The sequence below is a fragment of the Atractosteus spatula genome, chromosome 1, assembly GCF_055471065.1.
Source record: "Atractosteus spatula isolate fAtrSpa1 chromosome 1, fAtrSpa1.hap1, whole genome shotgun sequence".
Lineage (NCBI taxonomy): Eukaryota > Metazoa > Chordata > Actinopteri > Semionotiformes > Lepisosteidae > Atractosteus > Atractosteus spatula.
In genome coordinates, this window is record NC_142706.1 from 76,030,352 (window position 1) to 76,058,203 (window position 27,852).

Here is a 27,852-nt window from a genome sequence, read left to right on the forward strand (position 1 = left end):
AGATACAGATGATGTTTATATGCAAGACTATTACTGTAAATAGGTCAGATACAAAATTCAGTCCAGTAAGGACACATCCAGGGATGAAGACCAGGGGGTCTCCTAGCCCTCGCAGACTTGTGGGCCTGCAGCATTTCACTTTGGATAAGTGGACAACAGACTTGGCCAGTTCCAGTGCTCCACACACTGTGGGATTTTGAGGTATCCCTGAATGGTCACCATTAACCAAATACCCAAACAAAATTTAATGCCGACTTCAGAAGAGAGCAACTTGTCCAAATAAGAGAAAACGGGTGAAGACACCGATAATGGCAAGATAGTGGAGGTAGCTGCACCCCCATCTGCTCCAGAGAGGTGCCCTGTCCTGCCTGGCCCAAGGCTTGCTGGAGCCACGGTGTGCAGCAGACACCATTGTTGCAGAGAGCAGGGGAGCTGATTCTGGATGAAAGCCCACTTCTAGAGGACCTGATTCACTGCTGCAGCTATTTATTTTCATCAAGGACTGTTACCTGGCAATGCACTAAATAACTGTCTTTCTCCTGTGGATGTTTCTGCTGGGTCATCCAGAGATGTGTCTGGGCCAGGTTTGGTCCTGGGCCTCATGGTACTTTCTGTAAAGAAGTCAAAACTATTGGCCTTTATACATGTCTTTCTTATTTGTGTCCTCATGTGATTCTGTGTGCTTTAAATAATTCAAATTACCAATTCTTTAGAGTACTCAGAAACCTTAATAAGGCCCCTATTGTCACGGATGTCAGAAGGGACGAACCGTGGAATGGCAGGAGAGCGGAATAAGACCCTATGCGTAGCGGCGGGATGGGGATTAGCCCGGGCTCGGCAGTTCAGGAGTCGTTTAGAAACCCATGCCCTCAGGCAGCGGACGTGGGGCGACCTGGATGCTAGGCGGGTCTCAGGACATCCGAACGTCAATGCTGAGCGAAGGAGAACCAGTGACCCAGAAATATATAGCCCCCAGAGAGAGAGACACCGGAATGACAGCGAAGCACAGGAAACTAGGGACAGGACAGAATAGGAGCGCCCTCTGGCTGCAGAGGGCGTGACAGTACCCCCCCTTCCCTTCATGGGCAGCTCCTGACTCCCATACAAATAAATGAGCTGCACAGCACTGGGGGGAGGAAAAACCTCATTTAACTGAAAGGAAACCTCCGGGAGTCCACGGCTGAGAGCTGCCCCCTCCTCCAGGGTATAAACCTTTATTGGGTACAGGAAGGGGGATCAGGTAGAGCTCCGGAGACAAAACAAAAAAAAGACAAGTACACAAGCACAAAGACAGAAATAAACCTGGGAGACCAGGGTAACAAACCAAAATAAACAGATAGGAACCAAGAGTTTCAAGACACACAGGACAGGGGGACCATAGAGAAGGGGAAACCAGGAAGTGAAAAAATCAAAACACCAAGCAAAAAACAAAAATAAAAACAAAAACCCAGGAAAAATACCACAGACTGGGCAATAGGCATGTTCACATTCTATCACTGATATTGGGGTGGACAACCCAAGGAAAGCTAGACCGCAGCCCGCTCACAGGCACGGATGTCAGGAAGGTGATATCCAGCAATTAGAAAGGGAGAGGGAAAAAGGCTCACCACCCTATCGCTGATATCGGAGAGATCTACCTGAGGAAAGCCAGGCACACAGCCCACTCACAGGCACAGATGACCGGAGTGATATCCAGCAATGAGGATAGGAGGGCCAGCTCAACATTCAATCACGGATGACAACCCGAGGAAAGCCAGGACGCAGCCCGCTCACAGGCACAGGAGTCAGAAAAAGCATCCCGGGATATGAATAGGAGAGCTAAGAGAAAAAAAAGCCCAGAGAAAAAAAACTGTGGAAAAAACAAAAAGCGCCACTCGCGGGGTCAGAAGGAGGCTCAGCATTCTGTCACGGATGTCAGAAGGGACAAACCGTGGAATGGCAGGAGAGCGGAAAAAGACCCTGTGCGTAGTGGTGGAATGGGGATTAGCCCGGGCTCGGCAGTTCAGGAGTCGTTTAGAAACCCATGCCCTCAGGCAGCGGACGTGGGGCGACCTGGTGCTAGGCGGATCTCAGGACATCCGAACGTCAATGCTGAGCGAAGGAGAACCAGTGACCTGGAAATATATAGCCCCCAGAGAGAGACACCGGAATGACAGCGAAGCACAGGAAACTAGGGACAGGACAGAGTAGGAGCGCCCTCTGGCTGCAGAGGGCGTGACACCTATGAAAACTTCCTTGTTCAAAACTAAAAACATTAACTTTCTTTAAAGCTGCATGAATATGACAATTCTTTAAAATTATGTTCTTTCCTCTTTGAACTTTCCAGTAAAGTAATATCCTTTTTGTAACGAGGTGACCACAACCGAACACGATATTCTTCATAGGTTTTACTAGAGCTGCTTGTTGCTACACGTACTGTATAAAGAGGCACTGGTCTCTCATCTACCTTCAGTAAATACTGGAAGAGGTCTGAAACCTCTTTTTGCTCACTCCCACATGGCAAGCAGACAAACAGAGAAGGTGATTAAGCAGAATACATAGAAAACCACAACGTAAACGGTGTGTCAATGCAAGAAGAAAACATAATAGTCTTGTTTCCCCTTCCTTTAAATAGCTTTGGACTGTTTTATTTGAAAAAGTGAAAAAGTGAGGTGACTTGTTTTAAACGGCTCTTGGCTGAAATCCCTTACTCTGTGTGCTGATCCCTGATTTGAACTCAAGCAGGTTTTGCATTTATGACATGTTTCAGTCAGATATAAAGTACCTGCAAGAAAGAACTCGGAGAGGGACTGGTTTTGTAGAGAGGCGTTTTAACAGAAGTTACCTCTCTATTGCGCCAATTCCACATGCAAAGACTTGCACTCATACTGACCAGATGTGCTGTTTTCAAGCTGATTGTTCATGACATGTCCGTCTGTTTATTATTAACTAATTTGTCTGATGCTTTTACCCAAAGCCTCTTACATATTGGGCCCCATTTATACAGCTGAGTGTTTTACTGTGGTAACCTGAGTGAAGTACCTCACCAAAGAGTACGACAGCAGTTACCCACTTACTTCAGATCCGAACCTCCAACCTTCCAGTCACAATGCCAACCTTAACCTTAACGGGAGCCGACTGCCAATTGTCTCCGTCCTCAAAACAGTTCATTTCTTCAATCAATTCATAACGGGAACAGGAGAGCCGAGTCTGAACGAAGCTAGCTGGACTTCACAGGGGTAACCGAATGCACTGGGGAGAGAGACAGGTCAGAACCCAAGCGCGAGGGCCTGGAGACACAGAGCCGCCTGAAAGACCCGAACGCGAGGGTTACCAGCTCTCCAGACAGACGGAGGGAAAGTGAAGGATTAAAGAGAATAACTAAAGACGGGCCAGTGGAGGTTAGACAGCCGCGGCTGGACAGCAGGGCAATAGGCAACCTGACCCTGCGTGATCGGCTCCCTTGCCACACTCCTGAGGAAGAGGAGGGCCCCTCAGGTCCGAAGGCTGGCAGCAGGGAGTGGAGAGGTCCGACCTCAGAGGCCGGGCAGAACTGGTGCCCCTGGGCCAGACCTGAGGGACACATCTGCTGAGGACGGGTCCTCGCTGGTCCTCTCTGGGCTCCCGGAACCCCCCAGACAACACAGTCCCAGTCAGAGCTCCAGACAACAAGGAGGGCTCCACTGGGACCCTGGTAGGTGGTGCAGGAAAGAAGAGAAAGAGGAAAGAAATTAAAGGGAGAGCCACTCAGATCCAGAGTGTTACGTTCCACATCCCTCCTCTAGAGGGTGCTCCTGCCCCTTTCGGTCATGATTAATTTCTATTATTTCCTGGAGCGTCTCGTCTGGTTTCTGGTTAAAAGCCTGGCGCCTCTGCAGTTCGGGGCTCAGTATTGGAAGATGGACGCCACAAGGCTGGCCTATTTTCCGGGTTCTCTGAAGGCAGGCCTCTTCCACGGCGTGAATCCCACCTGGGTCTGGGATTCAGAGCACATGGTCCTGTTATGGTTTTAGTTCCCGTTTCTGTGCCGGTTCCGACCCGGTTCCCCTTTTTAACCGTTTGTCTTGGATGGATCTCGCGGATCTTGGAGTACGGACTGCGCCCTGACTTCCCTTTTGGATTTCCTTGGACTTGGATGCACCTGCTCACTACAGCCACTGCTCCCTGTCTTGTCCACCCATCCCAACCCCGTTGTATCTTCCTCCGTCGTCTTTTACGGGTTATACCGTCTGCATAGGGTCTTTAATAACGCACTCCATGGGAGTCAAAACCGGCTGCCGTGACACAGAGTCAATCAGTCCGGTAGGAGTCGGAGAGCGAGAGGTCAGAATGAACGGGCTGGGCGGTCTGGTCGGAGGGTGCAGGAGCCAGCCCACTCAAGGTGCACGCCCTGTAGGGGGGTCCCCTCCTGAGACCAGGCCAGGCCTGCGCTGTCAGCTCTGTCTCCTGGCTGCGGTCCTGCAACAACGGGCCCAGCGTCCAGATTCTTATAAGACAGCCAGGGAGATTAAAAGAAATTCAAGGTGGAAGTGGACATTCTACAGAAGCATTGTGAAACCAAGTGAGCAGATCGGGACAAACATTAGAGTAGGTCACTACATTCCAGTTTGTAGATTAGAAATCCTGCAGCTCGGAGGAAGCACGACTACACCTGGAAAAACTGCAGGCCCCCGGAAATGGCAGGGACAATTGGGGTTAAAAACCCGAAGCGGACAGAAGACCCGGAATGCCCAAAGAAACTCAGTCACAGCAATTCTGTTTGGCTAATGGGCACCCCTAGTCAGTTGTGGAATAAAGATTAATGGAAAGAAAGAACTGGACTGGGGGCGTCTCGTCCTGGTCCCGCAGGGGGTGCTGTGTCTGCAGGTTATCCAGGTCTCTGTAAAGCAGCAGCACCTGCAAAACAGGGAGAAGCTGATAAATTGGTCCTGTCAAGTCAATAATGAACTGGTGTAGTTAGTTAAGAGCTGAGTTAGAATGAGTGCCTGTGCACACACCTGCTTTCCAAGACTCGGACACCCCTGGACTGCAGTAAGCAGCAGGAAAGGGCGAGAAAGTTAACGTCTTTGGGGCCTGAACTGACTGCTCTTAGCATTTATCCTTAAGACAACATGTCAGAGGATTCTGCCAATAAGCTCAGCTCGACATCAGCATTAAAAAATCCCACAAACACAGACTGTTCCCCACACCTGAGTAACACTCTGTAAAAGAAACAAAGGGAAAAAAATAGAAAAAAGAGCCTATAAAATGCTGTGAGGAAAACCCTGTTTGTTCATTCAGTGAAACAATTCTACCAGATAATCTCCTGAGAAAAGGGCAGCACAGTGGCGCGGTGGTTATCCTTGCTGCCTCACAGCGCTGGGGCCCTGGGTTCAGTTCTGGACCTGGGTGCTGTCTGTGTGGAGTTTGTATGTTCTTCCTGTGTTCGTCTGGGTTTCCTCCAGATGCCTGAGTTTCCTCCCACAGTCCAAAGACAGGCTGGTAGGTTAACAGGCTTCTGGGGGAACTGGCCCTGGTGTGAGTGTGTTGGTGTCAGTCTGCCCTGTGATGGATTGGCGTCCTGTCCAGGGTGTACCCTGCCTTGCACCCACTGTTCTCTGGGATAGGCTCCAGCTCCCACACCACCCTTTATTGGATAAAGCTGTTGGAAAATGGATTGCTGGAATCCTTCCCCTACGAGTTCTGCTGGAAAGTGAGGTGATGTTTGTCATACAGTACACAGACTGCAGGACACTTGCATCTTTAAATGTCCACTTAAAACACTTACAAAATTCCTTACTCCTGATCTTTATTTTCAGCCTAACACTTTTTATAACCCTAACCCTAATCCAAACCCTGAGACATTACCTCAAGCCACAGTTAGCAGGCACTAGAGCATAGAGTCTGTGGAACATATAAATCTGGACACTTCGGGAGCCTGTTCAATTACATGGGATAGAAGCATGAAAGACAGTTGCCTCTGAGCAGTCTCTAAAACTCAGTCTTCAATTCCAGAAACAAAAAACTACACCATCTAGTGGTCCAGGAGCAAAATACCAGACACTGATTGCCTGTAGCTTCTCATTCTGTTTCGTGTTAGTGAGGTCATCCCTGATGGAGGCAGTCTCAGTGCCTCAGTGAGGGGGCATACTGTACCAAGGAGGTCCAGTTGGACCCTGCTGTGCCACAAGACTCCTGTCCTTCCTGCATCCAAAGCTGGGAGGCACAGATCGATCAGCACCAGTTTCTACCCTCATGTTGGCCTTAACCATCTGCACACGCCTGCCCTCTGAACACTTCTTCTTCTGTTCTCAACACTCTGCTCTCTGCACACTCAGCCCTGTGCACTCTGCTCTCCACGCTTTGTCCTGTGCACTCTGTTCTCTGCTCACTCTGCCCTGTGCACTCTGCCCTGTGCACACTCTGTTCTCTGCACACTCTGTTCTCTGCACACTCTGTTCTCTGCACACTCAGCCCTGTGCACTCTGTTCTCTGCTCACTCTGCCCTGCACACTCAGCCCTGTGCACTCAGCCCTGTGAACTCTGTTCTCTGCACACTCAGCCCTGTGCACTCTGCTCTCTGCTCTCTGCTCACTCAGCCCTGTGCACTCTGCTCTCTGCTCACTCAGCCCTGTGCACTCTGCTCTCTGCACACTCTGCCCTGCGCACTCTGCTCTCTGCACACTCTGCCCTGCGCACTCTGTTCTCTGCGCACACTCTGCCCTGTGCACACTCTGCCCTGTGCACTCTGTTCTCTGCTCACTCTGCCCTGCACACTCAGCCCTGTGCACTCTGTTCTCTGCTCACTCTGCCCTGCGCACTCAGCCCTGTGCACTCTGCCCGGTGCACTCTGCTCTCTGCGCACTCTGTTCTCTGCGCACTCTGTTCTCTGCGCACTCTGTTCCCTGTGCACTCTGTTCCCTGTGCACTCAGCCCTGTGCACTCAGCCCTGTGCACTCTGCTCTCTGCACACTCTGCCCTGCACACTCAGCCCTGCGCACTCAGCCCTGCGCACTCTGCCCTGCGCACTCTGCCCTGCGCACTCTGCCCTGTGCACTCTGTTCTCTGCACTGTTCTCTGCACACTCTGCCCTGTCCACTCTGTTCTCTGCACACTCTGCCCTGTGCACTCTGCGCACTCAGCCCTGTGCACTCTGTTCTCTGCACACTCTGCCCTGCGCACTCTGCCCTGTGCACTCTGCCCTGTGCACTCTGCTCTCTGCGCACTCTGCTCTCTGCGCACTCTGCTCTCTGCGCACTCAGCCCTGTGGACTCTGTTCTCTGCACACTCTGCCCTGTGGACTCAGCCCTGTGGACTCAGCCCTGTGGACTCAGCCCTGTGGACTCAGCCCTGTGGACTCTGTTCTCTGCACACTCTGCCCTGTCCACTCTGTTCTCTGCACACTCTGCCCTGAACACTCAGCCCTGCGCACTCAGCCCTGCGCACTCAGCCCTGCGCACTCAGCCCTGTGCACTCTGCTCTCTGCACACTCTGCCCTGCACACTCTGCCCTGTGCAAACAAAGAGATTCAGAAGAAGACCCGATCACAGCCCCGATTGCAAATCTTCTTGCTGAAGTGACCTTAGCTCACTTGATGTTGGTTTATCATGTCCCACAGTTTGTCTGTGCTCTGTGGGTCTTGTGTTTCTGTCCCCCAAAGCTGTGGAATGCCACACCAAAATAAAACAGGGGGGGTTTAAAACTCACCTAAAAACGTACCCTTTGAGACAGGCTTTTTCTGTGCTTCTTTTATCTTCTATGTGATTTGTTTTCTTGGTTGTGTAAGTGTATTTAATTTTTATTTTGAAAAATTAGTGTTTGGAGATGAATGTTTTAAAAGGCATTTACAGAATACAGTTTATTACGAAGATGACATAGCCTGCTAACAACATAGACAGAAGAAAAGAAGCATTGAATACAAAACAGGAGCAACAGGTTGAGCTGCAAAAGGATGGTGCAGAAAAAGAGCACAACGGAAGCACCTGAGGAGACTGCAGCACGTTTCAGCACGAAGCTGTTGCCCACTCTTCTGCGAGGACGCGGCAGGAAACAGCAGCACTCTCGCACACGTGTCAGCGACTCCAGCGAGGGAAAGCCTGACACAAGATCTGATAAGACACCTCATTGTGGGTTTCGCCATAAAACATTCAACAAATTGAGAGCCTCAGCAGATTTGTGAGCGCAGGCAGGCCTGAGCAGGTCTAGAGCACCTGGATGTCTGAGGGATGGGCCAAAAGCCCTGCAGACAGCATAACTGCATGGTATGCAAATTCTGCAAACCTCCTGCAGCTTCCCAGGAGTACAGCCTAACAGCGCCTGCGGGTCACAACTGGGCTAGTTCCTTTAGCGCCACACCAAACAGGAACGAGCACTGAGGTACGGGGCCCATCTGGAGCAGACTGACCCCACGCCCGTTAGTAGAAATTCCCACAGGAACTCCCCTGGAGAGAGTACTGGAGCTTGCTCTGAACTACAGCACCCAGAAAGACCTTCCTGGCAGCAATGTTTCCAGGACCAAAGCAGGCGCAGAAGAGGTGTATAAATCCTACCGGAACATGACATTAAAGGACAGAGAACTAAAGCTTTGATGGGCCCTAAAAGAACTTCTTGTCAGCAACAGAAATCAGACGAACAGTGAAAGATTTGAGACTCAGTGACCACAGCCTGGCCAGAGAAACTGAACAGCACAAAACACCATGGGCCACCAGAGGAGAGGCTGGATCCTCACCGTGAGCACTCTTCCTGCTCACCTGCACCAAATACTCCAAAATAAGAGAAACCTGCTTCCCTAAATAAGTAACCGCCTCCTTAAAATGTGATGTCAGAGAACACAATTTCTGCACCACCCTGATTCCCCATCCACCAGAGTGTGAGGCAACATCAGCACTGGCCAAGACGAGTGCAGAGTACAGAGCAGTGCTGCACACAGACAGAACAGCAGAAAGAGTGGGTGGCTAGAGGAACATGTGAATTTAGACTTGCTACAATAAAGCAACCACATTTGACTTTGTTCTGACATGAATCAATAAGAGTTATGAAATATAGGTAAATACGATCCAGCCAGATGCCTAGATATTTATAAACTGTTCAGGAGGGTAGCTGCGTCAGCATATGTAGTCTGCAAAGGAACAAGTAATAGGTTTATTCCAGGCTGAAAAGACAAGAGAGAAAACACAACGATTCGGCTGTGAAGCCTTCTTCAGGTGTGAGAAAGACAGGAACAGTCTGCAGCTCCTGGTCTCACACTACACGACACAGAAATCAAGTTCCTGCTCTACGCAGATGACCTGGTCCTGCTGTCGCCCACAGAACAGGGGCTGCAGCAGAACCTGGCACTGCTGGAGCAGTACTGTCAGACCTGGGCACTGACAGTCAATCTGGACAAGACCAGAGTTATGGTTTTCCAGAAGAAAGCCAGACCTCAGGGAAACAGGTACAAATTCACAGTCAACAACAACACATTGGAGCACACATCCAGCTACACATATCTCGGTCTCACCATCAGCTCTTCCGGGAGTTTTGACCTGGCAGTGAAGGCACTGAGGGAGAAGGCACTCAGAGCTTTCTACGCAATAAGAAGGAGGCTCTTCAACATCAACCCACCAACAAGAATCTGGCTCCAAATATTTGAAAGTGTAATCCAACCCATTGCCCTACATGGCAGTGAAGTGTGGGGTCCCCTCACAGACCAGGATTACACCCAATGGGACAAGCACCCCACAGAAACTCTGCACATGGAGATCTGTAGAAACATCCTCCGTGTGCAGAGAAAAACACCTAACAACGGGTGCAGGGCCGAATTAGGCCGGTACCCGCTATTGATAAACATACAGAAAAGAGTATTAAAGTATTGGCTACACCTAAAAACCAGCGACCAAAATTCCTACCACCACAAAGCCCTGCTGAGCCAAGAGCTGAGCCCAAAACAGAGCCCCCTGAGCCAGCTGGTCCTGAGGCTCACCGACCTGAGCCACACCGACACCAGCCAGCATCAGGACAACACTGCAACAACACAAGACACACAACACTGCCTCACACACGGACACATGAGCTGAGCCCAAAACAGAGCCCCCTGAGCCAGCTGGTCCTGAGGCTCACTGACCTGAGCCACACCGACACCAGCCAGCATCAGGACAACACTGCAACAACACAAGACACACAACACTGCCTCACACACGGACACACGAGCTGAGCCCAAAACAGAGCCCCCTGAGCCAGCTGGTCCTGAGGCTCACTGACCTGAGCCACACCGACACTAACCAGCATCAGGACAGCACTGCTAGAGCACCACAACCCAGACCCAAGCACATCACAGCACAGATCAAAAAGCAATATCTCACACACTGGGACACATACACACAAACACAACATAAACTGGAATGCTACAGAACCCTAAACAGACAATACACACTAGCCGAATACTTGACCAAGATAAGAAACAGCAAAAAGAAACAGACCCTTACTACAGCCTGGCCATAGAAACTGGGTGACACAGGCAGACCTGGCTGTCCAGAGAGGACAGGCTGTGCTCCCACTGCCAGTGGGGAGAAATAGAGACAGAGGTGCACTTCCTACTGCACTGTGACAGATACTCTGGGATTAGAGAAACATTCTTCCCTAAATTCAGAAATCTAATCCCAGAGTTCCCACACCTGCCAGAGTCACAACGGGTCCCAATCCTACTGGGAGAGGGAGGAGGGAACTCAATTGAACTGGCAGCCCAGTATGTGATCTCCTGTCCCAGCCTGAGGATCAGTGAGTCTGTCTCCCAGTAATGCTCCATCTGTCTACAGTATATGTAAATTTTATGATATGTCTTTGTTGTAAATGTCTGTAATATTTCTGTAGATTTTATCTTACTTTTATTTTTTATTTTGTTTCATGTTAATTTTATTATTTTTATTTGCTTTGGCAACACTGATTGTACCCATCGGCCATGCTAATAAAGCACCTTGAATTGAACTGAATTGAAATTGAATTGACAGGGCAGAAAGTAAAGATGAAATAGCACAGGAGAACAAAAGCTTTGAGAGGGGAGGGGGAGGGGAGAGGAGAGGCAGAGAGGCCTCTCAGGAAGTGCAAAGTGGAGAGGGGTGAAGAGAGATGTGAAGTCAAAACCAACATGAGAATAGAGAAGATTACATGAAAATAAATCGGTCATTGAGAGGAGGGGGAAGGTGTGAACCCAGTTTCAGGTTTCGTTTCTGTTGTCCTTCTGCTGTGGGAGTTGAGAAACCCTTCTTTGAGAACCCTTCTTTGTGTCCCTCCCACAGCAGCGAGAGAGCCGTCCTGACCTCTCTGTCCAGCCCTGTGGCCTGTGTCCCTGTGCTCCGGGGACAGGCTCTGCTCTGCCATGGCTCACACAGGGCAGAACAGGTCTCTGACAATGGAGGCCTGGTATCACAAGCTCTTCTAACCAAATGCTATGTAAGACCATCCTATTACAGTGTAGTGCAGAAAGTGAAAATGTCAGAAACACAGGAACAGAGCACAAAGGCAAAGCAAGTGTGGTATGGCTACAAATGCAACATGTGAATTTCCATTAGACCCCATTCGTGTTGTGTTCTATTCTTACTCTGCTTTGCACTGTTCTGTCTGACCTTTTCACCTGATGCAAATTCTTTTCAAACCAGTTGTGGACCTGCAGAGCGAGAGGAGGCGGGAGCAGTAATGACAGAGACAGGCAGACCCGGAACCTGCTGGGCATTGTGTTTATAACACACAAAGTTCACCTCAAGCAGAGAGAACAGCAAACACAGCTCATGTATTATGTTTTCTGTAACCAATGTTGAAATCTAATGAGTATACTGAATGCTGAATTAATATCTCTAGATGCACCCTTCCAAAACTGATGTGATCTAGAAGTCAGTGGTTTAGCATAAATCTAATTTATTTTCACCTCAATTCATGTGGGTTTCCTTATACAAATGGATGTAGATTTCCCATTTCATATTTCATTGCTGGATGTTTGTGGGATTTATTGCAATTTAATAGTGCTTTCCATCAAAATAATTTTAAAGCATTTTTAGTACATAGGAAGGGACCAAGTTAATCTACCACTGATGTACAGCCCCACCTGGGAGACACAAAGCGGCCATTCTGCACCAGCAGCCCCACCTGGGAGACACACAGAGGCCATTCTGCACCAGAATGCCACAGCACCCCCCACACCCCGGGGTCCCCACACCCCGTACTGCCACAGCACGTCCCACACCCCGGGGTCCCCACACCCCGTACTGCCACAGCACCCCCCACACCCCGGGGTCCCCACACCCCGTACTGCCACAGCACCCCCCACACCCCGGGGTCCCCACACCCCGTACTGCCACAGCACCTCCCACACCCCGGGGTCCCCACACCCCGTACTGCCACAGCACCTCCCACACCCCGGGGTCCCCACACCCCGTACTGCCACAGCACATCCCACACCCCGGGGTGGGAGGTGCTCTGTTGTGTGGAACAGCTGCCCCAGTGGAGGGGTTTAAGTACCTCGGGGTGCTGTTCAGGGGTGAGGGCAGCGTGGATTGTGGGAGTGACCAGCGCATCGGTGCCGCGGCTGCAGTAACCTGGCGTTCTTACACACCTCTCCTCTTACCTGGGAGCACCTGGGAGACCCCCAGGAGGAGCTGGAGGGGTCACACCTCTCCTCCAGCCTGGGAGACATGTTGCTGGATCCTTTACTTTCAAACACCAGGGGAGCAAAATCCTTGGATCAGTGAACTACCAACTTACAGGGAGGACAGATGGACTGAATGGCTCCTCTGGTTTGCCTCCTTTCTGAGGGTCGTACTAGCCTGAGACTTTCACAGCAGACCTCATGATCAACACATTTGAAGACACATTTTAATTAGCAAAATGGATTTACATCCATCACCTGAGCCCAGGTCTGCTCAATAAAATATCACTGCACCTGCCACAAATCGTATTTTTTACTACAAATAATGTTTCTTAGATGTTTCTCAGTATATTTTGCAAATGACTGTTCATCTCCTTGAGCAGTTTTGCACGCATTTGTTATACACCATCGATTCAGGACTTGCACTGTAAAGAACCTCAACACTTCAGGCAGATGTTATTTCTAACAACATTTGTTGCATTGTGTGTTACGCAAAGGAAATGTTACGTTATTTCAAACGCCTGCAGCACGCTTTGGTGCTCTCTCAGAGGTTATTGCGTAAAACGGTTGAAATTGCTTCTATTAGTGTACGTTTCCTCATTTAAACCGTGAAAATTATTTCACTTGGCATGGAATTAATCAATTTCCGGTGAGGAGTGCCGTGCGATCGGTGTTATTTTTTCACTGGTGGAGGGAGCACAACCGAGCTCGGGTTTTTTTTGTGACAAGGGCGGAAGTTCACTGACAAAGCGGGGACTCCAAGCGATACCTGAAGACAGGGAGGAGAGAAGACACCCCCTGCAAGAAATGTAGGGTTGCGCACAGACCCTGAAACTCTCCCCTCCACACACACAGTCTGCATCTAGGGAAGGAGTGAGGAAGAAAGTCATGTGAGGTGAGCGATACTGGGCAGGTGAAGCCACAAGTTAAGAGCGACTCCAGAAGAGGCAGCCGCCGCAGCGCCAATGGGTGAGTGATTTACGTTAATGACGGATTTTGGGATTGGTGTCGGGATACCAGTGTGTTCAGGAAGGGGATCAATGGTATACTGTGTTGGAAGTGTTTTTGACTATTTAATAACAAGGGCGTTACATTTCGTTTTAAATTGAAATCTTTGATTTCTCTTTAAATTGTGGCAAGCGAGGTCTCAGGTCACATGAAACCGAATTTACGAGTAAAAAAAGCCTTCTGTGAGTCACTTATCTACATATGGTTATTTTTATGTGTATCTCTCCGAAATAGAGGGTTAGTAAATTTCAAAAACTGTTAGAAATCGGTGAACACATTCTAGGCTAATGTTAATATCATTTTCGGCACTCCTAATAATCGGTTCCCCCAGATTGGTTTGATAGTTTGATGGAGGAAGACATTTTGAAATAACGCACTGAAATACATGTGTTAATAGTGCAGATGTAAAATGTAATTAGTGATGTATGTCTGAGTTGACTCCCTACCTTGCTTAAGACGTTCTGATTGTGCATGTGCCGCACGCATTACTGACATACCGACATATTTACTAAGTACAAATGTAGTCAGCAGCGCGAATATAAAAAGAAAGGAAGATGCTTCTGGGTTGGTTTAAAACGGTTAAACCGCATCAACTCAGCCCTATTCGGTTGGTATTCGTTGTATAGACACTGTGCCCGGTTAAATATTCCTCCGCCCTCTACATAACTTGCACGTTTTTGGTAAATCGACAGTTTACCTGCTTCACACACCAGAACTTGCTGGACCGCGTTTTGAATATTTCCGCCTGTAGCTCCCTGGTAGGCCTGCCAGTGTCCATCGGGAACTGGCTGCAGTTCATCTTGAACCCTCCTTCACGACGGCGGTCGTGCGAGCAGGTCCGTGGCCGCTGAAGGCTGCGGGCTGGCGCTGCTGCGTCTCCACCGTGCTGATGGCAAATGTCAGCAGCAGTCTAGCTGATCTGTATTTCGTTTTCACTTTGGCGGCGCTTTTGCAGTTTAGCTTCTGCAAGTCGGGTTTTACCGCTCCCAAATATCTTCATTCCCGGAATGGCTGATTAATCGATCGTTTTATTTGTTGTAGCCCTTCACAACCCACCTGGTTAATGGCATTAACGCAGAAACGACATTGATTTAACGCTGACGCCTTGTTTAGCTTTGCAGTTGCCGTACTGAGTAGATCAAGGTCAGTTTCGCCCCGTTGCAGTTCCAGGAATGTGAAAGGGGTCTTTTCATTTTAAACAGACTAATATTCCAACGCAAACCTTATGTTTTACAATTCAGATGTTATGCATATAAGAGTAAGTCCTTTAAATATTTTCAATTACAATAATTATCAAAGCTTGTCTTTTAACATGTCCTTACAGAATCTTCCGTAAAAAAAACTAATTGAGCTCCTGCTGAATCATGATCGGTTTCATGACTGCTACTGAAGTTGTTCACGGTTGAGAGAAATTCACTTTCATGGCATGTTACAATCGCATTCTGCCGTAATCGCATCCAACAATTCTTTTCTTAAACGTTGAACATTTTATCCCGAAGTCGGGAGCCTGTCCTTTGTCCACAGTGAATATGGGGCACGGACAGAAGCGCAGGATCGGTGTTTCCTCTTGGTGAAACGTGCTGTACGTGGTTTCACAGCTATAGGAAATGCAATAGCTGGGCCAGTAGGGAGCATCACAACAGCCCCACAAGACGTCACAGATGCAATGGCAAAGGAGCTAGCAAGGTCATCAGTCCCGATGGCCTTTGTGTCAGGGTGATGGTCAAGCCGCCTGTCAGGGCAGTGGGCAGATGTCCAGAGCATCTCTGCTGGAGTGAAAGCACAGCCCCACTGACGTCAGCCTCGCTGTTGCTCAGTAAGCTTTCCTCAGAGTGTGTCAAATGAACCGGTCAGACGAATGTGTGCAACAGGAGGAGGCTGTTGGGGCCCTTCCGCCTCAAACTTCATTGGTTTTTTAGTAGCCAATTGATTCTAGGATCTCCTCAAACTTTGTCTTGAAAGAAACCAGGATAGCGGATTCAACCACATGGCTGGGTAGCTTGTACCACACTCCCACCACCCTTGGGGTAAAGAGGTGTCTGCATGTTTGCAGCTTTAAATACACTTCCCGTTTTGTTTTCAAAATGGAGAGTGAGGTTTTTTGGGAAGGTGAACTGTGAGCTGAAAAGGGCTCAGTTCCTGTTGCCTGCCAGTGTGGAACATTCCTGTAAACCTGCACACAAGTCTGGCGACTGCTTCTGGTCTCATTTCAGAAAAGCAACGTCTCTGTAACATGGTGACCACAACAACACACGGTAATCAAAATGAAGTCTTCTTGGTACATGGTTCAGTTTTCAAGAATAATATCCACTGGTTTCAATTCTTCCCTTTTATCTGTATATCCTGACGTTGTTTGACACTTTTCTTGCTTTCTTATTGTCTAGAGGATGATATCGGTTAATAGAAAAGTCGTTTCTTCAAGCGCAGTGTTTCCCATCTGCATCAAAACTTTATGCTGTCAGCCTGTTTGTTCTGTCTTGAATTCTGTCTTCTTGAATTTCCTTTGCTGCTCTCTTAGTATTTTCTACTTCTGTTTTGGTATAATCTGAAAGTTGAGTATTCACAGAATGACAACACAGCCAGGTAGCTTGTCCAGACTCCCACAACCCCTTTGCATAAAGAAGAACGCCCTGATTTCCATTTGAATGCATTTGAAATGCAGCTTTTCAGGGGAGGTGAGCATGCAAAGGCGTATATTTCGTATAAAGTTGTAAAAAAATTGATTTTAGCCAATTCAGATATGGTGGTTTGTTATGAAGAGGGAAAATGAGTTTTAATACCTGTGGTAAGCAACTAAATAACAAGGAGGCCACATTTCAGTTTTATTAAATTGGGGAGAAGAGGAATTTTGTATGCAGGTGGAGAGCAAATAGAATAAAGTATAAAAAATGTTTCGCACAGTGCATTATCTACAGAAATCTATTGGTGCCACAGAGAAAATAAATATTGCACTTAATACTGCTCCAATATGCAATAATATTGCCTCGTGTAACATACAATTTTCATTGCTAAAAAGTAATACCATCACACCCCCCCTTGTGCAAATTAATTTGTATGAAGGCACACGTAATGTTTATTAATCAAGATTAATACCCTGCCACTGAGCATTCCTGGTTCAAATGCATGCCATTTTCTCAGTTTTTTTGAAAATCAGAGAAGACACGACTTAAAATATAATTGTATTTAATAGTTTATATTTTAGATGTGAAACTTCAGGAACATGTAGATGGGTTTTTGCCTAATTTTTACACACTGAACAGAATACATTTACAATGACTTAACAGTAAGACATACTGTACACCTAGTGTTGATTTACATTTGTTGCGTATTTAAGCATAAAAACACAAATAGGTTTCTGCCTATGCTTATACTGAATACATCTGAAGTTGGAATTACACACTAAAACGCAGGGAGAAGAAATGGACACTCTTTCTGTGTCGGTTTGCACAGACATGCGTGTAATGTAAGGCCATGAGTAATGAATTTCTGAAGAGAGATGTGTTGGTAGCTTCATCTCGTAATAACGCAGTACAATCTCTTTTGAACCTAATTTTCCTATCCGAGTTCCAGCCGCAGACCACACGGGCTGAATGGAACAGATGAGACGTGTCGTGTAGCGCAGAGCCCTGTAGGAACCAAGTTCTGTACTAAATCATATCAGGACAGACCAGGCAGCCGCAAGCTTCTAGCTTCCGATAAGCTGTCAGACTGGATAGACGGGCTAGTATCCGAGGAGCCAGTCTTCACTTCCGCTGACAGGGATGGAAGGGAGGTGGCGTTAAAACAAGCTCGGGCTGCCTATCTGCAGTCACAAGCAGGTGGTAGCTACCCCCTCCTGCACCTCAGTTTGGAATAAAGACCTGCAGGTTAAAACGTGTATCGCGTCGACACACACGGTACTTGCTGAAGAGAGGTTTCACCTGTCTGTCAGGAATGCACTGTAGGTCCACACCGGCTGGGACAGCGCATGAATCCACACCAAACCTACTAGTGAAAAAGAGTTCAGGTGGGGAGCTGCGTCGGCATGCGTAGACTGCAAAGGAACAAGTAAGAGGTTTATTCCCTGCTGAAAAGAGAAGAAAGAGAACACAACGTTTCGGCCGTGGAGCCTTCTTCAGGTGTGAAAAACCTCTTTTTTATTATACCAACCGGCCTTCCCAATAGCTCAGAAGCATTACAGACATGTCCTTCTCAGCAAGAACTTACATACAGTATGGTATGTGTTGCTGGGAGCTGCCAACCGCCACTTCAGTGGAAAGGCTGTCGAGTGCTGCAGCATGATTTAAGATCGTGGAAAACATGGAAATGCAGACTGGGGGTTTTAAAGTCGGTAGATTTGTGTTTTACAGAGGAACATGTAAAGGTTTATTCCACGCTGAAAGGAAAAGAAAAGAGAGACAACCTTCCGACTGCGGAGCCTTCTTCAGGTGTGACTCTGGGGTGAAGAAGGCTCCACAGCCAAATCGCTGTCTCGTTGTTCCTTTGCAGCTTCGAGCAGGGCGCTGCATCAGCGTGCAGAACTTCCGTTTACAGCTGTGCTGACTGACCACAGCCCCCCACTGCTGCCCATGAAACTTATTCATTCAGGACAAAGAGCTACTTGATGCAAAGAGTTGTGGGTGTCTGGAACAGGCTTCCCGTACAGGTGTTTGAGGCCCAAACTCTGTACGCTTCTAAGAAACGTCTGGAATGTTGCTTTCACTTAGCAAATAGCCTCCCCTGTGTGCTACAGGATCTGATGTTCTTCCCTGGAGACGATGTGAGTGAGCTCTTCTTTCAATGTGCCAGTCAGTTCCCTTTCATTGACTGACGTTTCCTGTTTTATTTTTAAACGCTTCGTGTGCTGCTGTAATACTGTGAAGAGGCTGTCTTTTAGCCTCCATTGCAATGTTCTCATCAATCTGTCTTCTGGCCTTTCTAGAAATCATTTTAACAGTTTTTGCAGTTTGTCATACATTCTCTTTAACCAGATTTGATAAGGGGATTTCATTTTTTTTCTATTTTTCTTTTTCTTTGATTGATTTCTTTAACTTGTTTGTTCTGTGCTTCAAGCAGAATCTCTGCACTCTGTGGCCATCTCTGTTCCCTATTGCGTAAATATCTTTTCCGTCCCTTCACAGTCTGCTTTCCTGAGCTAACGACCCTTCGACAGTTTCAAAAGTACAGTTCCATCACCCATTCTTTTTCACTCTCTTGATTTTTCGATAACCCCAGACATCTTTTAGCCTGTTTTTCTTTTTCCTGTCTCCTTTTCTTTGAAGTCACTTTCATTAGCACTTTCAGGCCGAGTCCCCTTGTGTGAATCGCCCGTTGTGTCATGTCAGTGAGGCAAGCTCACTACTGAGACAGCTTGTGTTCAAATTCTGCTCTTTCTGTACTAAACAGCACACTGGCAGTAACTGTCACCGTTTTGCAATTGGTAAAAACAGAAAAGTGTTGCTGAAATAAGCAGAAGGACTCGCTGTCCTTCAGATGTGGTTTTGGAGGCAGGTAGAGCTGGCCCTTTGTGTTCCTGCGAGACGTGTGTGTGGCTGCGCTGACCGGTCTGTGCGTGCCTGTTTGCAGAGTTGCTGCGGAGCGTGCTCTACAGCAGGCTGCGCTGGAAGAGGCTGGCGCTGGCCTCCCTGCTCCTGCTCTGCACCGTTCCGCTCCTCACCGACTTCTCCAGCGACCTGCACCGGAGTTTCCTGCAGTTCCAGCACCAGACGACGTACCCCATCCTGAGGCGGCCGGGCGCCTGCGCGGCGCGGAGCTCCGTCTTCCTGCTGCTGGCCATCAAGTCCGAGGCCACGCACGCCGACCGCCGCGCTGCCATCCGCGGCACCTGGGGCCAGGCGGAGGCGTGGGGGGGCCACCGGGTGCAGAGGGTGTTCCTGCTGGGGCGGGCCGCGGGGGGCGAGGAGCAGGCGCGCCCCCACGCCGCCGAGGCCCTGGTGGCGGAGGAGAGCGCCCGGCACGGCGACGTCCTGCAGTGGGACTTCCGGGAGTCCTTCTTCAACGTCACCCTGAAGGAGCTGCTGTTCTGGCGCTGGTTCGAGGAGGAGTGTGCCGCCCGCGTGCCGTACGTGCTGAAGGGCGACGACGACGTCTTCGTGGACGTGGGGCTCGTGCTGGGCTTCCTGTCCCAGCAGGCCCGGCCCAGGCGCCTGTATGTGGGCAAGGCGTTTGTAAGCTCCAGCCCCGTGCGCGTGTGGTGGAACAAGTACTACATCCCCATGTCCATGTACTCCTCCTGGACCTACCCGCCCTACCTGGGGGGCGGCGGCTACCTGCTGTCCGGGGAGACTATCCGGCTCCTGCTGCAGGCCTCGCAGGGTGTCCCGCTCTTCCCCATCGACGATGCCTACGTAGGCATGTGCGCCCAAGCGGCCAACGTGACCGCTGAGGACCACCCGGGCTTCATGCCTTTCGAGTTCTCCACCTCCCTGCACCCCTGCGCCTACCAGGGGCTGATGGTCCTGCACAAGCTGGAGCCTAACGAGATGTACCTGCTGTGGAGCTTCTACACGCAGCACAGGCGGACCTGCAGGGGGCGCCCCACGCTGACGCCCGGGGGAGACCAGGCAGGGCAGAGCACGCACTGAAGGCCGCAGCCCTGGGTCCCCGATTCCTCCCGACATGTGCTCATCTGCCTTTTTCGTATTAAATTTTTTCTACTGGCGATGTGTGACCTCAGATTTGAGCTCTTGAGAAAATGCCGGCAATTGTTCCGGGTTTTTGTTTTTCACCGAGAACGACATTGGCTTCAGTTTTTGAAGATCATTTATGCCTCTTCGTTGAGGATTTAATGTTGAGACAAAAGACACTGCAGGCCGTTTGGACTCGCAGGAGTGCAAGGTGTGGGGATGCTCTCGAACATGAGAGGTAGGTTTTTATTCGTGAAGGAGATGGGTCAGATTGGTCTCATTTAATTTAAGGAATATTGTAGGCTGCTGGTTTAAAGATCAGCAAGGAGAAAAGCTGCTAACTTGCAACATAGAAGAACAGTTGATTTGCCAGCTGGGTAAAGCTTCAGTAATTGCAGTAAAACCAGGTCCAGAAGATGTCGGTGCATCTGAAGAATTTCTCGGCCCTGTTACAATGTGAGTTTGCTGTGTCTTACTGCACACAACCTAAAAATTAGCCCAGGGCATACTGTGGAAGAGTCTAAAGATTTTTAAAATAAAAGCCCAGCCTTGCAAAATCAATTTGATTTTAATCCCATTTGTCACAGATCAACTGTGTTCTTTACTGATTCACATTTTTTTAGCTTTCTGCCTGGGTAACAGCACCCGATGGGTCATTTTTTTGATGTGCCGCATTGCGTACCACCCTTACTGTATGTAGCTCAGGGTGCAAGTAGGGTGCTCAATCGCAGCCAGATGTAATCGCTCGCTATAACTCGTGTGATCAGACAGAGCTCAGGTAACACTTACATAACACTGCAATTTAACACTTTGTGTTAGGGAGAACAACAGATGTGCAGTTAAGTTCTGCGATTCTCGTGTCTATAGCTTTTTTTTTTAATAAAAGGGTTTCTGCACTGAGAAATTGAATTCCTCCTGATCCGGTGGCTGTGAATTGTTTGTGCTGGAAGAGATGGTGGGCGGACGTCCCGCAAGGTGATTTGAGGAGGGGCTGGTGATCAAAGAAGTCGTGTAATTGAGGCTGTTGGCAGGCTGGAGGAAGCAGGGGCCTCTGTGCTGGCACACCCCAGTGGGCGCTTGAATAACGCAGCACGGGCAGGGAGACTCCACTAGCACCCCTTCAGTGGACGGGCTGATGCCAAAGCCATCCTGGGTCAGGAGTCTGCAGCTGTGGGCCTGCCGAGCCACAGTCTCCCCAGAAACCTCAGGTTATCATGTTGGCGCGTTTTCTGCCTCTTGATATGGCCGTTATCTGCAACAGCACTGAAAATGTTCACACTTGTGGCTGCAGTGAGCGAGGGAGCCCTGCCATCTCTGTTTTATTTATTTTTGTATATCGCTGTGTGTGTATATATATTTTTTTGTATGGGATATTACTGCCTCTACCTTCTGCAACAGACTGGGTTTTGCTGGTCATCCCAGTCCTGCCCTTTTCAGACAGAAAGGGCCAGGTGAGATTCCAGGTCTCTCTCCTCCGTAGTAGAAGATAGTTTTTGATGTTTATATGTTGTCTTTTTGTTTTTATTGGCACCTCTGTGCAACTGCTCTTTGTGCATTAATAAATCTGTTGTTTCACATAGAAGATCTGTCCCTCTGTGTTGTCCTTTCTCGAGCACTGCAGGGGCAGCCATGGTCTTTCACCACTGATGCAGCTCCTGGCTTCTGGGGTTGCTTTTAGGCTGCCCAGCTTAGGGCAGCCTGAGTGCTGATCCCTGCAACATCTTTCCCAGAGAACTGTTGCCTCCTGAGTGCTTGGTCGGGTCAGTGGTCTGGGGACCCGAGCAAGGCCCTGCGCTCAGATTGCCCTGTGTCATATAGAGGGGGTGTGTGAGGTGCTTTGGATGGAAGTGTCGGCCAAATCAATATTCGCCTGCGCTTGCTGTGAAGCAGTGGAGTCAGACTGGCCAAAGCGTCTCGGGGGCACAGGAAGGGGAATTTAAGGTAACACCTTGAGAGGAAGCTGGAGAGCTTCATGGTAATGGTGGGTTGGCTTCCCCATTCACACGTCAGCCATAGTCAGGAATCTGGGAGTCACACTTGGTCCTCTCCTGTCTTTCCAGCCACATGTGGAAAAACTTGATTAAGATCTCTTTCACCTGAGAAATATCGCCCGCATTAGGCAATTTCTATCAACGTCCTTTGCTGAGTGCCTGATTCATTTATAACATCAAGGCCTGACTTCTCCAGCTCTTTACTCAAGGGCTCCCTAACTCTCTTCTCAACCAGTTATAATATGTCCAAAGCTCTGCAGCTGGGCTACGTACTCACACTTAACCCTGGCAGCAAATCACTGCCACACTTACAGTAAGTCTCTACATTGGTTGGCTGGACTTGTACGTACTCGATACAAGATCTCGTTACTGACTTTCAAGACTAAACAACAATCTGGCTCCATCACGCCTCTCTGAGCTCCTCCATGTTCACACTCCCCCACCAGGGCTCTGCTCAGCTGAGGTCGGTCCTCTGCTCACTGCACCCCGGTCTGAATCTCAGCCTCTCGGTGAGCTCGCCTTTCTGTCGCTGCTCCCGTGTTGAATAATGACCTTCCCAGACTCTGAGAAATGACGTCTTTAACTCTCTTCAGATCTAACCTCGAGACTCAGCTCTTCACTAGGGCCTTTGTCTGATTGCCTTACCCTCCTGTATGTTTGTTTAATTGTTTCCTCTTCTTTTTACTGTACTTCTTTGTGATTTTAATTATTCTTACTATATATATACTGTCCTTAGATTTGTAAAGGCACTTCATACGAGATTATTATTATCTCTCTAGAGTATTAGTCAGGCTGACCCTCATCTTATCCATTGAGGGATCCACACTGGCCAGAGGCGGTTTGATCGGGCAGGTTAAGATAATGACCACAGTGTTCTTAAGAGGGCAGTAAGCCAGCTTCTTGGGGATGTTACCCTAAAAAGGTTGATCCAAAAAAACAAATAAAAGAGACTTCACCCTCTCCTATTAGCCACTGACTGAGTGAACCACCTCCTTTGCAGGCCAAACTGTAGAGATTGATTGAGCACAGAAATGTTAGGTTTTTTGGGAAGGCACTTGTTATACAGTAAATGGGGTGTTTGTTCCGTTGCTGGGATATACACCTAGCAAAAGAAATCTTATTTTGGTGCACCCCTGGTGTAGGGAGAAAGCTTCCCCTTTAAGTTAGCATCCATTTAGCGTTACGTCGGGCCCGACAAGGTGTTGAAACAGGCTCTGCGAAAATTAGAGTCAATGAGCCAAGATATGCGGCAATCAGGATAATTTATTCGATGACAGCACTGAAGAGGACAAACAGAGCTGAGACTGAGGAAACAGCTGAGGCAGTAGCTGCGCTGCTGAAGCAGGCAGAGCAGAGGCTGAGGTCTGAGGTGATGAAGAGATGACTAGTGGCAATGATGACTGAGGAACTGAAAACTGAGGATTAAGAAACACTGAGAAATACTTCTGAGAACCTGAAACTGAGACAAACTCAAAGCAGGGTTAGTGACTGAATGGTTCCTTAGGGCTTAAATACTGTGCGAGGTTCCCTAATTGGCCTGATCTCGTTGAGGACGGCCCCAATGTGTGTGGAATGCGCATTGGTAATTGGTGGAGCCAATGCGGTGGTGCTGGAGCTCGTCGGGGCGTAACGTTTAGGAAGTGATTTTGTCCTGAGTATATTCTGGATTGCGATCGTTACTGGGTGTGGAAAAGGTTGGGCTGAGGTACCTGCGGTTCTTGTCAGCAATAGACTGTTGCGTGATTGACTATCTGTTCATAAATGGATTTTATAATGAAAGTTCGAGAGCGAAGACAAAAGCCAAGTTCAGTCCTCCTCAGCTGTCTATAACTTGTCGTTAATAATGACATCATTTCCTCACTCAAACATCACAAATCCTGTCCATCATCTCCTCCTCTCCCACCCCTTCATTGTTTTCATCCCTCTCCCCATCCCCCGGGCTCTCCTCTCCTCAGGCGGGTTCTGACCCCTTGTCCAGTGACCAGGGGACAGTCCTCAGCCAAGTGGATTCAGCCACATGATAGCAATTTAAATACTCAATAGACCTTTCTAGTCTAAATCCTGGCATTCCTCCTGCATTGTAAATAACCATGTTTTTAAGCTTGATGGTTTGGTCACTGTGAAGGGAAGAAGCCACATGCCTTCAGGCCTCCCTGTCTCTGTGTCCAAGGCCAGATGCAAAGAGCTTTGGTGGGGTGACTGAAGAATTGCAGTGAAGCCAAAGCAGTCACACAAGACATTACAGAGACTCGGATCCTCAGGCTGTGACAGGAGGTCTGTCTGTGTCCAGTTCCTATGTCCAGGCTGTGGTCACTGAGTCTGTCCTCTCTGGGCACTGTCATGCTCCATGTTCCAACATGGTTGCCATTATGAACATAATATGGAAGCATTTGAGATATAGTTTTAAATCTATAAATCTTAAGTCTTAAATCTTTATAGGTTTATAGGTTTGGAAAAGCAGACGATTAAGGAAAGAGGTTGAGCTTAGAAGCTAGACGCGTGGAGCCAGACAACGAGTCAACAGAAGAACGATGGTTATAATTCAAAAGCAATGTTTAAGGGTAAACAAAATCACCCCTTAAAAAAAAAAGTCTGATTCTAGAAAAGTATAAACTAGGTGGTTTTATGGTGTTATTTTAAAAAATCAGTGGGAACAGAGCACTCAGAAGATGATGTCCAGGATTGAAATATAGAAATAGAAAATCCTGACCTACAGGCACAGCTGAAAAATATGTGTAAGAACTGCAATATAATTTTCTGTTTGTCTTGGCAGAAGGCAATGAAAGATATAAAGCTTTTTTCAGTACTACAACACCAAAGGTACAGAAGTTAATATAGTTTACAAGATAATAAGGAACTAATAAGGGACTAAGAATAGTAAATGAAGAGTAAACATTGCCAATTAATAATTTAGAAATGGTTTACAAAAGACAGTTTCAATAACATGCCCTGTGTTCTAGAAGGAGCTCCATCAGTATTGAATAATTCGAGTATGACATAGAGGTTCTGTGGGTCAAGGGAGGCTAAAATTCACCATGTCCTTATGGCACTTTCCCTGCCATACTTGGAAATCCATGCACAAGACATGAGGCACGTTACTCCTAAACCTCTGGCTCGGACATTTCGCCTTTCACTTAGAATAGGACCCCCAGACTGGAGCACTGTAACATTGATTCAGAAACCTGCATCACAAAAGTATGTTTCAATTGCTGATAATGCTGTGACAATGATCGAGCCAAATTAAATGAATACTTGCAAAACGAGTGCATTTTAAGACATTGCAAACTTGGACTAACAAGGGGGAGGTCTTGTTTAATCTACTTGAAGACTACAAACAAGCAACACAGACATTAGTTTACACTAAAACATATGACATACAGTATTTACATGTCCACAAAGCTTTTAGGGTCTATCAATTGGGGGCCTTGTGCTCTTTCTGATCTACATTAGCTATTTAGCTTTTGTTATAGTTTCGAGTATTCTAGTCTCAGACAAGATTAGAAAGGAACCCGATTTATGAACAAAAAAGTATTCAAAATCCTCAAAGGCACTGACAAAGTCAGTCCAGTGGGAGCTATTCTTCAAATTCAAGAGTGGGGAACGAACTGGGGGGTCACCAATGGAAACTAAGGGACAGACCTTTCAGACCTGAGAAGGAAGCCCTTCTTTACACAAAGAGTTGCAGGAGTGTGTTGTTGAAGCTGTTACTCTGGTGTCTTTCAACAAACAGCTGGATGAGGGCATGTGTTTCAAGACTTGGTTAGGTCTTCTCAGTCCCTTCGACTGATGACTGGATCTAGAAGGCCAGATTTGCTTTAAGTTCATTTGTTCCAGCACCGTTTGGCAATTAGGTGCTTTCACGCAACACAGCGCAGGGACATGAAGCGGATCTCGGCCAGTGCCAGTGCCTATTTCTCAGGCTGCTGATATTGGTGTAGACAGCCAGTGACTGAACTTGGTTAGTGATTTACTAACCAAGAAACTGGATTCTTACATTGCCCCCCTTGCAGATGAATACAGTATTTTGACATGAATTTAAAAAATTCAAATTTAATGTAAATGCACAGGAAAGCAAAAGAGGCTTGTGAATTTCCAATTTTGCCACTCAGTTAAAAACAGTTATGCAAAGAAGTATAGTTGAGTGCTCTCCACCAGCTTCTCTCTCCAGCTATGGGGTAGCTGGACCTGTTTCCCCAAGAGCATGGAGTGACGTGGATGAGAGCTTTGCACAGAACTGTACAGAAGAACACAGACCGCTTGGAGGGAAAACCAAATCTTTTAATCAGTTTTACACAAAGTCACCAATGAAACAATAAATCCACAGACAGACGAGTGGGTCAGTCAGTCCGAGACTCCTCACTCCTCAAAGTGACCATGGTGACCGCAGGGGGTGGGGGCCGGTCAGGGGCGGGGGGCTGGGCCCACTGCAGGGCCTTGCTGAGCCCCAGAGACCGGCAGGGAGCTGGGGACCCCTGCCTTGTGTGTCTCCTGGCGTCTGTGACAAATGAGCTCTCGCCCCCAGTTCATCTGGAAAAATGGGGTGTCCAGTGACAGTGCCATATTTTCCACAGGGGTGCTCAATGCTGGTCCTGGAGGGCGGGTGTGTCTGCAGCTTTTCTCTTTAAAGCACCAGAAAATGAAGACCTGGGATAAGCTGGCCCAGTTCAGCTAATAAAGAGCTGATCTAGGCCATTAAGAGCCCAGGTGGAGTAAAAAGCCGCCACCACACCAGCCTTTCAGGAGCAGAATTGCGCAACCCTGTTTTGACCCTGTTTGCATTGTCACTGACTCGAGGCCTCAAAGCTCAAAAAGTTTGCTGCTAATACAGCTCATTGTTTTTTATTTGCTTCTTGATTTAAATCGCACGACGAGAAGCCCACACAAGGACCCAGCCCTGCTGGAACATCCCTGACAGCTATGCTGAAGAACGGAGCTCTCACACAATACAGGACCACTCGCCTTCTGCTTCCTTGCACAGCCATCATCATAAGCTTACGGATTTAAAAATTCACCACGACATTTCTGGGGGGATCCTGCCGAAGCCTTGGAATCAACTGAACATACATTCCAGGCTCACCCATTCCCAGAAAGACTGGTGCAGTCTCGGGTCTGTCTGGGAGTCACAGGGCATGAGGTGGCACTGAGCACAAGATTCCCCTCACCCTGGCCAGGGCGCCAGCTCACGGCAGGGCCACAGAGACAATCACACTTTACAACAGCGCCTCGCACACAGCCACCAGGTCTCTGGGAGGAGGGGGGCTCCAGCTCCTGGGCTGTGAGACACGCTGTTGCACGTAAACGTTATCTTTTACTTTATACATATACAGTACTTCTTGCCAGTCATTCATCTATTGGAATCTGAGATCTGCCCTCTGTGCACTGTGCACTGTGCACTGTGACGGTCAGGAACCAGAGGCAGGCTGTGGCACCGAGGGCGTCCAGTTATTTGCAAACAGTGATGACGGAGCCGCCTGCACTCAAGCTACTCTTGGGCCGATATCAAGAGGGAGCTCAGAGCCACGCTCACCATGCATGTGATAGTGTGGTAGTGCATCGCTTGGTGCCCTGCATGAGTGTCCGTGCATTCAAGCATAAGAGCCCTCCTAGACGTGTTTCATCCTGCCTTGACCTGGAATTTGGCAGTCCTTGTGTT

At 48.4% G+C, this 27,852-nt stretch overlaps 1 protein-coding gene and 1 long non-coding RNA gene across 2 annotated transcripts; one reads left to right on the plus strand and one right to left on the minus strand.

Moving 5' to 3' along the window:
• LOC148842031 (uncharacterized) lies at positions 1 to 16,072 on the minus strand. The gene is made up of 2 exons (XR_016091273.1): positions 14,280 to 16,072; positions 1 to 4,875 (listed from the first exon to the last, which is right to left on the minus strand). It is a non-coding gene; the product is annotated as an uncharacterized LOC148842031 (long non-coding RNA).
• Positions 13,278 to 21,790, plus strand: LOC148842032 (acetylgalactosaminyl-O-glycosyl-glycoprotein beta-1,3-N-acetylglucosaminyltransferase-like). The gene is made up of 2 exons (XM_088919636.1): positions 13,278 to 13,543; positions 19,148 to 21,790. Exons 1-2 carry the CDS (start codon positions 13,540 to 13,542, stop codon positions 20,164 to 20,166), a joined length of 1,023 nt encoding a protein of 340 aa, XP_088775762.1. The 5' UTR covers positions 13,278 to 13,539; the 3' UTR covers positions 20,167 to 21,790.
• Positions 21,791 to 27,852: the final 6,062 nt, after the last annotated feature.